At 57.9% G+C, this 16,890-nt stretch overlaps 1 protein-coding gene across 1 annotated transcript; it reads left to right on the top strand.

Moving 5' to 3' along the window:
* Positions 1 to 5,842: 5,842 nt before the first annotated feature.
* Positions 5,843 to 14,525, top strand: AK1 (adenylate kinase 1). Its single transcript, XM_047100022.1, has 7 exons — positions 5,843 to 5,907; positions 8,707 to 8,745; positions 10,156 to 10,191; positions 10,362 to 10,525; positions 11,230 to 11,346; positions 13,543 to 13,734; positions 13,986 to 14,525. The coding sequence occupies exons 2-7, from the start codon at positions 8,739 to 8,741 to the stop codon at positions 14,052 to 14,054; spliced, it is 585 nt and encodes a 194-aa protein (XP_046955978.1). The 5' UTR covers positions 5,843 to 5,907; positions 8,707 to 8,738; the 3' UTR covers positions 14,055 to 14,525.
* The last annotated feature ends 2,365 nt before the right edge of the window (positions 14,526 to 16,890 follow it).

Genomic DNA, 16,890 nt, shown 5'->3' with positions numbered 1-16,890 from the left:
GGTTCCGTTTCCTGTGTCTCCCAGATCCAGCTTGACTCCCTCTGGCCTGGCTGTGGGCTTCCTCAGGACAGTGCCCACACCCTCCAGCCAGCCTGGAAGTTCATACACAGGATGGCCAGCTCCTTCAACCGGCCAGTGAGTCATGCGTTTTGCAGCTTGGGTGGAGACCTGGCAGCCCCGGAGGTGTGTGGCGTTCCTGGAGCCAAGCCCACCTGGCTTTTCCAGTCCCTCCTCTCCCTTCCTGTGTGACCTCAGGCACATCACTTCCCCTCTCAGAGCCCTGGCTCCCTCATGGGTGCGACAGGTCCAGACACTGCTCTTGAGGTTCTAGGGAGGGGAGGGGCCGTGTGGCAGTTCTGTCCCAGACAGGCCGCAGAGGGTGGTAAGGACTACGAGACAATGACACAGGGCACTCTGAAGAGGTGACGTGCTTCCCTTCCCTTCCCTTCCCTTTGAGGCCTGAAGGAGGAGGAAGAGACCTGCGGAAGTTTGGGGGAGGTGCTTCTAGCAGGGAGGAGTTGGGGGGGTTGGAGAATGACATCTGTCACAGAGAGCAGCTGGGGGGCACTGGAGAGAGAGAGCACATTGAAGGGGAGAGGACAGACGGGGCTCAGAGGTTGACTCTAGGGCCTGGGGACACTGAGGGCAGGGAGTGGAAATTTCCCGCGGGGCCCAGTGGGAAGAAGGCCGCAGGGCTGCAGCCCTGGGAGGGGCCTGGTGAGTCCTGGACCGCACGAGGCAGCCGCCGCCTTCTCGGCAAAAGGGTTTGTTGACTCCAGGTTGGCAGGAGGACGGGGGTCGGTGACTCTGGCAGATTACAACCTGTTTAGGCAGATAAGATGCCCCTGGGAGCGGAGGCCTAACAAAGGGTGACTGTGTAAGACAAGGGCGGGCGGCCTGCTGGGACGGGAGAGAGTGCTCCCCGGGCACAGGGCCAGCTGGGATGGTGGGCCCCAGAGCTGGGAGGCGAGAGCTCGCTCACGGACACGCTCCCGCAACGGGTAGCCGCGTGCTGTGTTAGGTGCCATTGGCGAGGGAGGGGATGTCAGGTGGGAAGAACGGCCGGACGACAGCCTGGTGGGGGCGACCCACAGCCTGCCTCAGTAGACAGTGAGTCCACAGAAGGAAGGAGCGGTGGGAGATGAGACTGCCCGGGGCTGGCTGGGAAAAGGCCACGAGTGCCCGTGAGAGGGGGGCAAAGCCACAGTCGTGTGGCAGCAGCAGGATGGGCAGGAGGCTGGGACCGACCAGGTACAGTAATGGTGGTGATTGGCCTGTCAGAGGGATGGTGACCCCTTGCAAAGTCCTTATGTGGGGAGCCTAAGGCCCCGCATGAGAATGGGGAGATGGGAATACCACCCACTTCCAAGCCCACGCAAAGGCTGCTGGGGATCTGGGTCCGGGCAGAGGTTTCTAGGTAGACTTTCTCCCAGAACACTGAGGCCCTTTTGTCTGCCCACTGGTGGGCATGAAGGGAGGTGCAGTAGGAAAGCATCAGGAGGGGGTGAGTTGTTGGGGGTGGACCCTGGGACCATTCAGCTTCGCATCAGAAGGTAGGACTCGGAGGATGCGGAGGGCAGGAGGCGTGGGGCTCTCAACTCCACAAACTCACCCCCCGAGATGGGACCCAGCAGAGACTGGTCCACACTCGTTGCCAGAACCAACTTCCTAAAGCCACCTCATCACGGTCCTCTTTGCTCTGGAAGCTTCACCGGCTCCCCACTGTGCCAGGACCAAACCTACCTCTTCCTTTGGGGTTCAGGGCCCTCTGACCTCCATTCTTCTTTCCCAGTTACCCCACTGAGGCCCCAACCTCTCACCCCTCCTTGGCGTGGGGCCATCTCTTACCAGCTGTAGACCTGACATGTGCTTCCTGAAGTAGCCACTCCAGCCGTTTCCTGCCGTGTTCGGCCAGTGGGGACAGCCAGGCCCACCTGGGGCAGCTGGGCTATGCGTGGTTCCATCCGTGAGCCTCTGAGGGAAGCCGCCCCAGAGTCCTCCTCTACTCCACCCCCTGCCCCGCCCCGCCCCACCCCAGCAGGCTTGTCTTTCAGCCTTGGAATTCTTTCTTTAACCAAAATATTTTTTAAATATTTTAAAAACTGGTTTTCACGGGGATGCCTGGGTGGCTCAGTCAGTTAAGCGTCTGACTTCAGCTCCGGTCATGATCTCAGGGTCCGTAGGTTCAAGCCCCGTGTCGGGGCTCTGTGCTGACAGCTCAGAGCCTGGAGCCAGTTTCGGATTCTGTGTCTCCCTCTCTCTCTGCCCCTACCCCGCTTGCACTCTCTCTCTCTCTGTCTCTCTCTCAAAAGTAAATAAACATTAAAAAAATATTTTTAAACAAATAAAAACTGGTTTCATTTTATACGTTTTTTGTTTTTGTTTTTTTCTTCATGTTACAAAGTAACATAAGCCATACAAATGTACAAGATAGCATCTCCTGGTCCCATATCCTGTTAACAATCTTCCAGATTTTTCCCTTATGCAATTTTTGCCTGCCCCCCCCCCGCCCCCTTTCCTCCTTCCTCCCTCTCTTCCTTTCTGCCTCCATTTTTCTTTCTTTAAGTTCTAGCTGGGGGAAGAAATCCCAACACTTTAATATCCCAGCATTGGTGAAAAATCCACAGATCATACACGAATGAATAATTAAAACAGGTACTCAAATACGGAAATTCGGTAGGTTGGAGAGCTCGTTGAACTTCCACAAAAGGCAAACTTGTGTTTTCACATAGACTTAAATATGGCTTAGACTTGAATGCAGAAGAAAACAGGTACTTAAAATTGGATTTCTTTCCCCAATTTTTAAGATTATGGAATTTTTTTCATTGTGGCAAAAACCACAGAAGATTTACCACTTATCCGTTTGGGTAGTGTTAGGTACATTTACGTTGTCGTAAAACATCTTCAGAACTTTCTTATCTTTCGTGTCCGAAACTCAAAATCTGCCAAATGGCCAGGTCATGATCTCATCATGGTTTGTGAGTTCGAGTCTTGTGTTGGGCTCTGTGCTGACAGCCTGGAGCCTGCTTCAGATTCTGTGTCCCCTTCTCTCTCTGCCCCTCCCCCACTTGTACTCTGTCTCTCTCTGTGTCTCAAAAATAAGTAAATGTAAAAAAAAAAGCTTTAAAAAATCTGCTAAATGGCAACTCTGAATTTCTCCTCCCTGCCCCACCCCGTTTCCCATTCCGCTTTCTGTTTCTATGAACTTGAATACTCTAGATACTTCACATAAGTAGCATCATACAATATTTGTCCTTTTGGGGACTGATTTCACTTAGCATTGTGTCCTCAAGGTACATCCATATTAAAATTGTTTTATGTGTAAAGTAATAGGTTGTTTTAATACAAAGAAGAAGCAAGCAAGCACGGAAGCTTTTAAGTAAGAAGTGAAAGTCCCAGGGGCGCCTGGCTGGCTCAGTTGGTTAAGTGTCTGACATGTGATTTCAGCTCAGGTCATGATCTCAGGGTTCGTGGGATCAAGCCCCGCATCAGGCTCTGCACTGACAGCTTCGGAGCCTGCTTGGGATTCTCTCTCTATCCCCCTCCCTCTGCACCTTCCCTGCTCCAACTCTCTCTCTCTCAAAACAAATAAATAAACATAAAAAAAAAAACAAGTAAATTTTTTCAAAGTGAAAGCCCCACCCCCACCAGGGAGGGTCAGGTGCACACCCTGGCCCCTCTGTTCTGCTTCATTTCATCAACTTAAAGACACCATCAATTTGATTATAAGACAACACGATTTCAGAGAAGTTAAAAAAAAAAAAAACCACCCTAGGAATAGATTTTACACACACACACGCCCCCGCATGTTTAGAATTATTTTCACTGGGCTCTTTGCCTGTTTCTCTTGCTTCGGCAGACACACGGACCTCTGGCTTCCTTTCTCATGCCGATGCTACCGAGGACCATGACCCCACCCTGCCTGGCTGCACCACCGTCCCTCCCATCAGTCAGGCCCTTCTGGCACCTGACACATTTCGTGCCCACATTTCGTGCCCACATTTCGAGCCCATGTGTACACACTTCGTGCCCACGTGTGGGATTCCTAAAAGTAGGAGGATGTTTAAAATTTTGATTGATGTCAGTTTGCTTTCCCCAAAGGTTGTGCCGGTGCAGTCAGCCACCTACAGCTTTTGAGAGGGCCTTTCAAGCAACTTTGAAGACAGAACCTCTGGCCCAGCACCCATCCCTCCCACAGATGGGGAAACTAAGCTCACAAGAGACAAGGACCTTGTCTCATGTCACAGGTGGCAGAGCTGGGACTAGACCCAGGCCTTAGTATCCTGGCTGTTGTTGCTCAGAAATGACCCACCGGAGGCAGTCTCAGTCTCCTGGTACTCTCGCTCTCTTGCTCCAACACCTTCCATGGCTCCCCAGTGCCTACGAGACACATTCTAAATTCAACTCACCGTCATCTGGGGCTACTACCTTCAAGGTCATGAGTTCTGCCACTGCACGGTCCCGGTCTCTGCCCTGCTGCATTATTGAGCACCTACTGCTATGTGCCGGTCTCCATGAATAAGCATCACTTCTACCTGTTTTGACCGAGAAAAGAGGAAGAATCGAAATAAAAAGCATTTATTGGGGGTCTGAGAATTGCAATTTGGGGAGCACAGATTCAGGGAGCAACCCAAATTGTGTCCCTTTGAGGAATAAAAGCCAGGGGGTCTTTATTAGCAAATTGTAGAAGTATTAGGAAGACCACGCAAGTTGTTTTCCAAACATTATGATTGGAAGAGAGAATGACATTTTACAGTGCATCAATTTTCTAGTACATTACGACACTTACTAGGAAAACATCCAGTTTTTCTCAAGAATGAGGGTGCAACAGTTCTGGGTTCAGTCATATGCCTTTGTCTAGTTTAACAGTTCAGTAGCTCCTGTGTCAAAAGCTGGATGACGTTTTCAGCCGCAAATAAGGTTTCGTGTTCAGGGATTTTTCTCAGGTTCACGCTGGGGACCTCAGGCAAGCTATTTTAAGGGTATGACCCTCACTTTCCTCCGTGCTTAAGGATTCACGGACCCCGTCTGAGCCCCAGCGCTCTGCCCAGTGCCTGACTCAGTGAGTGCTCGTTAATGGGAACTGTCCTTTTTATCAGGATTGGCGGTCCCCCATCTGGGTGCCCACGTCCCATTCAGCATTCTGAATGTCCCACATTCTCACGCTCACCTCACGGGAGCTGCCTGGCAGTTTTGCGGAGGCAGAGCTGATATATATAATCTACACAACCACTAGCTGGGAAATGGGTACATGGATGGTCTTTGGGGGGTCCCGAGAGAGTGCGAGTTCCAGGGGTTCTTGGGCCCCTTCTAACGGAGGGGGGCAGGGAGTTCCAGGTGGGTCTTGGCCCAGGGGTCCCTGGGCAGGATCTGAGGAGGGCAGGTCCTTGGGGGTGGGGAGGACTGTTCTGGCCGGCAAAGCCCCCAGAATCCACGCAATGATTGCCTCCCGCGCTGGGTCTGGCCTCTCTCTGCCAACAACTGGCTGTGGGATTTTACACAAAGAGCCTCTTCTCTCCGGGTCTCAGTTTCCCCAGCTGTCCTACAGGAAGCCGGGTCCTGTTCCCCCGCCGAGATGTGGGCACACCGGAGGTCAGGCAGGAACGGAAAGCCCTCTGCAAACTGTTAAGTGCCGTGCTGTGTGCAGGCACAGCCAGCGGGGGGGATGCGCGGCGGGGAGGCGCCGGCCTTGCTCTGGCTTCCCATCGGGGCTCACCCCGGTCCGGCCCCCCACCCCCCTCCCGGTCCGCTCTCCCTCCCTCCTTCCCCCCTCCCTGCCCTCGCGGAGCGCTGGCTCCCGGCATGCTGCGCGCTGCTGACAGCCTTATAAATAGTCGCCTTTGCGGGCGGCCGGCGAGGACGGGCAGGGCACCACTGGCCCCGGCGCCCGCCGCACCCCTCCCCCAGGTCAGTGTGTGCCCGTGTGCATGTCTGGGCGCGCGGGGGGCGCCTCTGCGGGGCGTGGGGAAGCCGCGCGCGCCCCGGGGGGCGCCAGCCTGTGTGTGTCGGGGCATCCTTGGGGTTTGTGCGGCTGTGTGTTTGTGTCGGTGGTTATGATCCGTGTGTATTTTGGCCTGTCTGTTCTCCCCAGGCTCTGCTCTGGGTGTTTGTGCCATCCTGCGTGTGCCCCTGCGGGGGGGATGTGTGTTGCCGTCCTTCCTAGCCTCCTAGACAGTCGCCCCTTTGTCCCGGCTGGCACTCCCGGGGCTGGGGCTCCAGGTCCCTGCCCTTGGCACGTCCCAGCTGGGGCCCGGGGAAGGGGGCTGTGGCCTGACTCCCTGCCCCGGAGGACCTGGCAGGGGCAGCCTTTGTGATTGGAGGAGCTGTCCTGCCATGTCATTTTGAGCGCTGGGGGGACGGGAAGCCCCCCGGATGATTGGTGAGGGCTCTAAGGGAGCCCTAGGGCCACCTTTTCTGAGCACTGCTCAGAGATCCACTCAGGACTCTCCAGCAGGAGCGGGTCACGGCCTGGGGATACAGGCCCAGAGAGGGGACACCAGGTGCCCAAGGTCACACAGCTGAGCGATGGGCCCTTAGGTCGCTGTCCCCCCGGGCCCCTGTTCCCCAGGCCCCTCGGCAGACCACCCAGTCATGAGAGGAGTCGCTGCAGCCTGGCTCGGGGGCCTTATAAGGTCTGGGTGCTGAGCCTGTAACCCAACTCCGTCCTGGACCCCTGGCCTCTGTGATGCCTCCTCACGACTCATGTTATTTTGGACGAAGGAAGTGGCAGGTGCCAGCAGGACAGAGGGGCTTAGGTTACTGGGAAGAGGCAGGGCAAGGTGGGTTGGAGGCCACTCCTCAGGGTCACTGCAGGCTCTCCCTGGCCTGGGGACCCTCCTCCTCCCTTGCCAGCTGCTGCGGGCCATTGGCAGCGTCTGCCCTTCCCTAAGCACACTCAGCAGGAAAAAGGCTATAACTCATGGCCCATGAGTGGTAGGACGGCCAATAAACCTGCTGAAAGACCTACTGGGTGCCAGGCCTAAAGCAGCAGAAAATGCAACCCTGAGTTTGACCCCAGCCTGGCTCTGGAGCAAGTTTCTCCTTCTCTCCGAGCCTCAAATCCATTCCAAGACAGCTGGGAGGTGGAGTGAGGCCCCCAGCCCTATGCTCAGCCTGGGGCCAGGCCCGGTCTGGTGGGGCACACGGGCCTGCAGTTCCACAGAGAGGTCCGATACCGTGTGGTATGTGCTACGCTGGGGGCGTTCAAAAGAGGCACCTGCCAGTGTGGGAGCGGAGGACGGAGTCCAGGAAGACTTCCTGAAGGAGGTGACACCTGAACTGGGTCCTAAACAATAGCACCTGGGGAGAGGCATCCAGGCATCAGGTGCAACAGTAGCTGGGCCTGGAGGTGGGACGCAGTCATGGTGGGTGAGGAAGCTCCAAGCGGTTCAAGCGGTGGCTGTGAAGGCTGCAGAGGGTGGGGGGGGGGGGGCAGGTTACTGAGCCCTGTCAGCCATGTTAGGGGCCCAGGCTTTATCTTGGGAGCCAAGGAGCCACAAGTGGAAGGGTTTTAAGCAGGTGAGCGATGTGGTCTGATGCTTATCACAGAAAATCCTGCGGACTGCCTGGTGGGGTATGGAGAGACCCACGGGAGGCTGGGGCAGTGGCCAGGTGCCCTGCTTGGAACAAGGAAGTGGTGTTGAGGACACAGACTGCAGAGAGGATCGGGAGCAAGAGGGTTGGGATGTGGGTGTGCAGGGTGGAAGTCGGGTGTGAGAGAAGACAGGGCCTCTGGCTGGGTAATAGGGCACGGAGCTGGGGACGTGGGAAGGTCTTGGGGCCTGTCCAGGGGCTGTAGATTCACAGGGCTGGGGAGGGAGGCCGGGGCTGCCTGGGCAGAGGCAGGGGTCCTGGGAACCTGGGGCCAAAGTGAGAGCGAGGAGTAAAGGGCCTGGGGTTGCGGGCATGCCAGGCGGGAGGAATGCCGTGGCGGGTGTCAAAGGCCAAGGCAAGAGTGGCTGTGATGGTAGCTGGTAGCCTTGGGGAGGGCCGGCGGGGGGGGGGGGGGTGGGGAACGGAGGCCAGAGGTGTGTAGGTGGTAACTGTAGGTGGGAGGGGACGTTGAAGCAGAGTGGGGTCCCCAGAGGGGTCGGGGTGGAGTCACATGCTGAGGAACACGGTCCTCGAGGGGGTGAGGGGGTGGGGGCCATGTGGGGGGTGGTGAGAGCCGGGGATCCCCCATGACAGCTGTACAGGGCTGTGTCCCCCACGAGCAGCTCCTACAGCTTCCTCCCCCTCGGGCCTCCATAATGTCCCTTTGAGCATCCTTGTCCAAACCCCACCCCAGGTGAGATGTATTGCAGCTCAAGTCCCCCCTCTCTGGCCTCCACAAGTCTTTCCTCCTGGCCCCGGGGGAGCATCACCAAGGTGTTGGGCAGACGCCTGTTTTCTGGGACTCACAAAGGGAGCGGCCCAGCAGGTGCTGATGTCACTGTTTCCGTCCCTCAGCACCGCCCTCACCACCTGGCTCCTCCAGCGGGAAAAGGTGGACAGGAGGGGGCTGCCGCCCTTTTGTTACAGGTGAGGCAGCGGACACACACGGAGGAAAGGTGACTTTCCCGAGGTCACCCAACCTGCCGGGGGCCTTCGCTGCCCGGTGCCGCTGGGAGTATCAGGGCCTGGGGCACACCGTGGGGCTGGGCAGGAGCAGAGGCAGGATGGAGGAGAGCCCCCCTCACCGGCCCCACCTGTGCCCTTGTCTTGCAGAGCGCTGACTCGGCTCCCCAGACCTCAGCAGGATGGAAGGTACTGAGTCTCTTCTTTGCTGCTCATTGCCTGGGCCTCGGTGTGCCCATCTGTTAAGGGGGCGTGCTTTCAGGAGACATTCTGGGAAGGGTTGGGGGAGGTTCTGGGGCTGCCAGAGGGGCCCGTCTGGGAGCCTCCGACATCCTCCTCAGGCATCTCACGGGATGCGCCAGCTCCAGGACTAATTTCAGAAGCGATGAGGCCTCCTTGAGGCTCCTGAGGGCCCCACAGCTCACCTCCTACACTGGTATTTATAGAGCTGAATCCCTGCCTCTTTCTAGAAAGGGTGGGCGCTAGCAAGGGGAGGCTAGCCCTGGGGAGAGGCCCCAGGTGTGTAAATGCCAAGCCTAACAAGGACGAGGCAGCGCCCAACGCCTCTGTGGGACTCAGTCTCCCCGTTGTCCAGAGAGGGTGGGTCTTGAGGATGTCTGGGGCCCTCCTGGCTGCTATGGGCTGGGACCTGGAGGGAGACATGGGGCCAGCAGGGAGCCTGGCAGGCCCGCCTCCTGGCGGCATCACGGCCCCATCCTTGGCGTTGTGCCTCAGCCTGGGTGGCCCTTAAAGGAGCCCGCTGCTGCCGCCCGAGCCGGCGGTCACCCTGCCACCCCTCGGGCTCCGAACAGCAGCTGCCGCCGGGCTGTGGCCTCCCCCACCTCCAGGTGGTAGCCGGCCCACGGCAGGCAGCTGATGGGAGCCCTCGGGAGAAGTTGTTCTACAGATAACTCCTCTGGGTTTCCAGCCTCGGGGCCAGAGGGCCCCTGGGAGCTGCCAGGCCTTCGTCAGTGGGGAGGGACAGAGAGCCAGAGAGGGCCGGGGACTCCTTTCCTGAGGTTACGCAGTGAGGACCTTCTTCTCCCCTGAGAAGAGGGGAAGGCCGGGCCGCGTGGGAAGAGGGCCCAGCTTCCGGTTCTGGGTCTGGCGCCCTTGGAGCAGGCCTCAGTTTCCCTCCGTCTGGTGAGGCTGTGGTCCTGCTGAGTTCTAAGGGCGGGGCTGAGGCGGGAGCATCAGCGCACCTCCCACTCTGGGCAAGGGTTCTTTGTGCCCACCGCAGCCGGCTTCCCTGGCAACCGTCTCCGGGGCAACGTATGTTGTGGTTGCCGACTCCACGTTTGAACCGCCCAGGGAAGGCGGGCGATGGGCAGGCCCGGGGTCTGGGAGGGAAAGGGTAGGGGACACAGCAGAACGGGAACCATGGGGGCCTGCTGCGTGAGAAACCTCCACAACACGGAAGACTGTAAGGCCAGAGGTGACCCGCCGTTGCCCAGCCGCCCACAGGGAGGGGCTGCGAGGGTGGGCGTCCGAGCCCCTCAGTGGCTCCAGGCTTTAGAGGGCCCGGCCCAGGCCTGTCCCTCCCGAGGTGCTGTTTGCCAAGCGAGTGACTGAACTCTGCTCCCCTCTTCTCCCCCACAGAGAAGCTGAAGAAAACCAAGATCATCTTTGTGGTGGGTGAGTCCAAGGCAGGCGGGGAAGGCGGCCAGCAGGGAGGCTCTTTGCAGGCGTCGGTGGGAGCCTGGGCCTGGGGTGGCACCCCGGGGCGCTGCCCCTTCTCTGCGGGGTGACCCTATCCCTGCGGCGGCCCCATTTCCTGGGGCTTCTGAACGGGTGGGCGCTTGCAGGAGGGCCCGGCTCGGGGAAGGGCACCCAGTGTGAGAAGATTGTCCAGAAGTACGGCTACACCCACCTCTCCACCGGGGACCTCCTGCGGGCCGAGGTCAGTTCGGGCTCGGCCAGGGGCAAGATGCTGTCGGAAATCATGGAGAAGGGGCAGCTGGTGCCACTGGTGAGTGGGCCCGGTGGGGTGGGGGGTGACGGTGGCCCTGAGTGGGCTCCAGCCAGCAGAGCCCATGACACTCTGCCTTGACCTTCCCTGGCTCCAAACACTCCTGGCTTTGGTCCTCATGGCCCTCGGCAGAAAATTCCTTCTAGAAGCTCCCAGAGCCTCTAGGACCCTGCCCTGCTGACCCCTTTAGCCTCACTCCACCCACTCAACCCCCCTCTCCCCAGCTCTCCGCCCTCCAGCTTCCCTGGCCTTTCTGTCCCGTCCAACTCATTATATTCCTTCCTGCCTGGAATGTTCTTTCCTCCTCAGCTTTCAGACCCTCCTGGCTCCACAGATTTGGGCTCAGACCCCCTAATTTTATCACTCCTTCTCTGCCCATTCAACCTGTGAAATGTTTGGAAATGGATGAACCGGCCTCACCACACTGTGAGCTTCTTGAGAAAGGCCTGCTTTGTTCACAGTGGTGTCCTCAGAGCCCTGGACGGGAGCTGGCGGGGAACAGGGGCTACATCGATATTATTGAATGAATGAATGAATGAATGAATGGGTGAATGAATGATTTAATCAGCCAGTCAAGCCTTCGCATTCAAAGGAAGCTTCCTGGAGAGAGAGGCTTGTTTGGAACTTCTTTATTAGGGCAGAGGCCTAGAAGAAGGCGGAGGGAGAGGGGCTCATGACCCCTCCATCTTTTCCGGTGCCCCCAGGAGACAGTGTTGGACATGCTCCGAGATGCCATGGTGGCCAAGGTTGATACTTCCAAAGGCTTCCTGATCGATGGCTACCCTCGGGAAGTACAGCAGGGAGAGGAGTTTGAGCGGAAGGTAAGTGCAACTTGGTGGGTGCATTTGGGAGCTGTGATGTGGGGTGGTCAGGTGGAAAGAGGGCTGCCACGATGGCCAGAGAGAGTCTGGGGCAAAGAGACACTGATTGTGGGGTTGGGGTGGGGAGAGGGATAAGGAGGGAAACTGGAGAAGACTTTCTGGAAGTCTTTCTAGAAGTTTAGAAGAAAAGTCTAGAAGAGGAGGAAGCACGGGCTGGGGAGCTCACAAACCCGAGCTCAGGTTCCGGCTCAACAGGCCTGAGGCCGATCATCCTGCCTCCCTGACCCTCAGTGTCCCCCCCATTTGCAAAATGGGAAGACACAGTTGGCAGCCGCCTTACGGAGCAGAATGGAGATTAGAGAGAATGTACCCTCCAAAAGTGGGGCTTGGCACCTTACGAACACAGAGGGCCAGGGAGTGCGAGGGACAGGGCTGGAAGGCTCCGGCTGGCATGGGGAGAAGAGAATCTATGGGGCAGGGCAACCAGGATGATGTGGGAGAGGCGATTCAGGCCTGGCTGGAGGCCTCCAGTGTCAGGGAGGGGAGTCCAGTCTCCTTCCGTGGGCCGCGGGGAGTCTGTGAAAGGCCTAGAAAAAGTAGGCCTTGAGGATGATGGCCCCAAGTTGCCTGAACAGCTTCCCACCAGGAAAACAGGGTGGGGGCACCTCTCCCAGACATATGCACACAGGCCCCAAGCACACGCACGTGTGCGTGCACATACACAGCACAAAGCCACAGGCACGTACACACACGCACACAGGCACGCATACGTGTGCACACACGTCTGGCAACGCACATACATGTACGTACATGGACACAGCTCACTGATACACAGGGATATACACATACGCACACACGTGGGCACACACACATACACCCACGCCTCCGGTGTCACAGGTCACACTAGGGAAACAGGGCTGCAAGCAAGTGCAAGGGTGGGGGCTGGGCTCAAGGAGGTTTTCTTGGCAGAGGGACTCCTCCCTGGCCTTGTGGGGAGGACCAGGCATCCCGACAGGCTGGGGCAGGACCGGACCCCCAACCCCCACTTCCCAAGCCTGTGATGCTGGGGCCACCTTTGGGCTTCCATAACTTTGAGCCTCCTCCAGTGGAAGGAGATTGGATTTCCTGACCTTGAAGTGCCCGCAGGACCTCAAGAAAGTGTCTACCCTGCTCTGGGCCTCGGTTGCCCTGTCTTTGAAATGGAAGCGGGCTGGGCTTCCTTCAGACTGGGAGGCCATGGACCCTGTGGTCAGGTGCTAGGCAACCTCAAGGCACGTGCTGTCATGACCCACCCATACCAGCTGTGTGACGTCACCTCTGACCCTCAGGGCCACATCTAGAAAATGAGATTACTAAAAGTCTCCTTCCTTCCTGGGGCTGTTGGGGGCGCCACTGTGGGTGGTGGGCTCAGCGCAAGGGCCCAGCCCTGCCATGGGCTCCAGGGGTCCTGGCAACACGTCTTCTCCGATCTGGACACCAGGGGGCATCAGGGCCTCACCCAAGGAGGACAGGTCAGCCTCCATCCTTGCCCTTCCCGGCTTATTCCAACAACAGTGACGTTATTCAGAACCCCCCAGAGCTCGGCAGCCCGTCACCCCTCAGTCAAGTCCTGTCCAGCCCTGCTGTGTCAGACAGATGCCTTGATGTCCTTAATGGCTCCTGGACTGGCAGGGGAGAGGGACACTAAGTGAATCACCAGAGGCCTCCTGAGACATTCTGGGCAGAGAAGTAAAGGGGACTCAAGAGTGTGCCCCAGGGGGCTGGGGATGGTGGGCGGGGTGGGGTGGGGGGTTGCATCTGGGCAGACTGCCCCAGAGGAATGAGATTTTAGCTCAAATCTGAAGGCAAGTACTTGGGATTGAGGATGAGGATTCTTGGCATGAGCGAAGGCCCGGCTTGGGAGGAGGTTGACGAGAGCCTAGACTTCAGAGAATCGGTGTGACTGAAGCCAGGAGAGCAAAGGAGTGGGAAACACAAGGTGAGGAAGGCGGGAGGCTCTCTCTGAGGGCACTGGAGAGCTATGGGAGAGGTTGGAGCAGAGGAGTAGTTTTAGGAAGGTCCTTTAGGCTGCCCTGGGGAAGGGCTTGATGGTCTGATCTGAGTGGGTCTCAGGTGAGGCCTCAGGCATGGGAGGATGGGGAGGAGATGGCCCCGGGGACGGGAATGGGGCCCCTGTGACTACCACCCCACCCGCAGATCGGACAGCCCACGCTGCTGCTGTATGTGGACGCAGGCCCTGAGACCATGACCCAGCGGCTCCTGAAGCGCGGAGAGACCAGCGGGCGGGTGGATGACAATGAGGAGACCATCAAGAAGCGACTAGAGACCTACTACAAGGCCACGGAACCTGTCATCGCCTTTTATGAGAAACGTGGCATCGTGCGCAAGGTGCGCCCCCTGCAGGCCGCGGGTAGCCCCAGGAATCTGGAGTTTTGCCTGGGTTGGCCAAAATCCCCGTGACCCTGGGCCAGCCCTCCATTCCGGGCCTTGGTTTCCCCGCTGGCTCCGTGATGGGCTGCTGTCCCCTGTGGCTGGGCTCAGAGAGTCAGGCCACACCTCTGGGGGAAGTGAGCCCCTGCCCCAATGAGGCCCGCATGGCCCTCCCCAGCATCTCTGCCCTCCCGGCCGTCTCCCTGCAGGTCAATGCCGAAGGCTCCGTGGACAATGTCTTCTCCCAAGTCTGCACCCACCTGGATGCCCTCAAGTAGCAGCACTGGAGCCCCTTCCCCTGCTGCCCGCCCCCCCCCCCCACCCCACCCCGTGCTGACCTGAGGCTGTCCTGGCCTGAGCTCAACGCCTCCACCCTGCCCGGCTGGAGCACAGACAGAGGAAGCCACTTATCCTGTTTTCATGGACAGCCAAGCACTAAAGGAATTTCCAAGGACATTCGGTTTTATTCCTTTTTCTTTGCTTTCACTGGAGTTGATCCACGTGATGTGGCCTCCAGCAGCCCCTCACCCTCCCAGTCCTCCTCAAGCCCCTCACCCCGCCTCTGCCAGCTGCCCTCCCCTAGTACCAGGGGAAGGAAGACCCAGGGCCCTTCCTCACCCAGGGCATGCTGGGTCTGGGGGTCCCGGGTGACTGAGGCAGGGTCCTTGCTCTCAGGGACTTGTGGTCAGGCAGAGCTGGGCCTTGGCCTGCATTCCTCTGAACCCTTGCTGTGCGGCCTTGGCCCTGACCCCTCATGTCTCTGAGCATGTTTTCTATGCTGAACCCCACTGGGGCCTGTGTGCAGTAGGCAGTGAGGTTATAGGCTGTGGGGGGTTTCCTGGGCAGTGGGGGTGGCACATGTCAGCTGGCTGGGGGGGGCAGTTATTGGCCTCCTGCGTGTAAGAAGTTCTGAGCGTCCGGAAAGGGCATCGAGATGGAAAGGTCCGCGGCACCTCCCTGAGGAGGCGAGACACGAAGGGCCTCCCACCGGTGCCTCCCCGGACGGGTCACAGCCTGCCCTTTCTGAGCCCGTTTCCAAATCTGAGTTAGGGTCCGTGCCCCCTGCACCCCTCCCCTCCCAAGGGTAAGACGAGAACACGCTGAACGGGGGTGTGGGAGGGAGTCACCGGGGCCTGCGGGAGCCGAGACCAGAGCGGCCTTGGGGATGGTGCAGGGCTGGGGTGCTTCGGGGACGCCCCAGAAATCCCTGGGGGGAGAAGCACCTTCCCTTTTCTGTTCTTTCACTCTGTGACCTCCTCACCGAGGAAGGCTCAACTTGGTGCTCACGTGTCCTTAACACCCGTCCTAGTCCCCGCCGACTCCCTTTAGAGCCAAGAGAACCTTCAGCGGGCCACACCTGGCTGGACCGAAACGCGACGTGGGGCTGATTGGGCCCAAGGTGTGTCCCCTTTTATTTATGGCAAGCGTGGCTGGTCTCCCTTCTGCATTAGTTATTTAAACTTTCCTTTAAAATAAACATATTTAAGTTACGAAAGGTGAGTCTATTGAAAGAATAACAGCACAAGTAAAGCCAGCACAGGGGAGGTAGGAGAAGGCAGGCGTCGTGGGGGGATGAGCCTTCTGGCCCCGGGTGGGTGCGGGAGGGCAGGTCTCTGCTGCTGGCCTCTGTTCCCCGTGCCAGCTGGGGTGTGCGGGGGGGGGCCTCGATCTCTCTGTGACCTTCCACCTCCGCCAGAGGGCACATCCGTCCAAGCGGGCTAACACGCGCACACGCACCTAGCGCAGGGCTGCGGGGATCAGCGGGGAAGAGACGCGGAGAAAACACGCCGAAAACGAGCGGCGAAAAACAGACCAAAGATGACGAGACGCTACGGAGATCACCTGACAGAAGCATCTTCGTCATCTGTGTTTTTTTCTAGTTACTGCACCGTCACTCCAGGTGTGTCCCAGGTGAATGACAATCTAGGCTGACCCCCAACTACTGTTCACCGCAGAATCACTTTATGCGCTTAAAACAAGAAGCGGCTTGAAAAAACACGGAAATGTAAAAGCTCCAGTGACCATCACCCGGTCCCTGCTACCACAGACACTCCTTTTGAGGGTGTCCTCTGTGCGTGTTTTCCAGAGCACCGGGCCGTGCTGGCAAGACAGGCTCATAAGCCGCCACCTGCTGGGATGTGCCACCCCACCCCCCGACCTCCAGCAACAGGAGGGGGCCCGTGCTCACAAAACAGATCAGTTTTCAGCAGCTGAGTGCACAGGGGTCCCCTGGTGGCAGCGGGTTCCTTGAGCTGGAGCTCTGGAGCGGGGCCTTGAACATTCCTTAGGAGCTCTCTTCACTGTAAGACAGGGCACGGAAGGGTAGAGGGAACAGCTCTGCCGAGTCACAGAGGCCTGTTGGATGGAATACGGGCGAGAAGGGGGTACAGTAGCAAGAGACAAGCCCGGAGGGGCCAGATTTGCAGGGCCTTGAATGCCGACCCAAGCATCCAGTCTCTCCTCTAGGGGCAATGGGAGTCTCAGAAAGAGGATTTTTGTTTTGTTTTGTTTTCAATGTTTATTTCTGAGAGAGAGAGAGCGTGAGCAGGAGAGGTGCAGAGAGAGAGAGAGGGAGACACAGAATCGGAAGCAGGCTCCAGGCTCTGAGCTGTCAGCACAGAGCCCGACGCGAGGCTCGAACCCACAAACCGTGAGATCATGACCTGAGCCGAAGTCGGACACTCAACCGACTGAGTCACCCGGGTGCCCCATTAATGAAAAATTGTAAACAAATTGAAAATTGGAGGAAATAATACAGTGAACACCAACGTACAGTAATTGTTATCATTTCCCTATATTTCCTCATTACTGTTTTACTTTTGACAACGTATTTACAGTAAATTACAAATGAGAAAAATTCCACCCCTAAAGTATGACTCTAAAAAGCAAGGACATCTTCCTACCTAACCACAACTCAGAGCTTCAATAACACTAAGTTAACACTAATATCATAATATGTAATAGTCCACATGCAACTTGCCCCAATGGTCCCCAAAACGCATCTTTGTTCAAATCAGGGTGCAACCCAGGACCCCACGCCGCAGTCGGGTGCGATATTTGTCAGGCCTCTGTCAACCAGGATGGCCCTGCTCTGGTGATGACACAGGCCTGTGG

Source organism: Lynx rufus, unplaced genomic scaffold (genome assembly GCF_022079265.1).
Source record: "Lynx rufus isolate CCGP_SWC_20201006 ecotype Redwood Valley unplaced genomic scaffold, mLynRuf1.p SCAF_10, whole genome shotgun sequence".
NCBI classification, from domain to species: Eukaryota; Metazoa; Chordata; class Mammalia; order Carnivora; family Felidae; genus Lynx; species Lynx rufus.
Note: the sequence above shows the minus strand (reverse complement) of the source record. Positions and strands in the feature narration are given on the sequence as shown.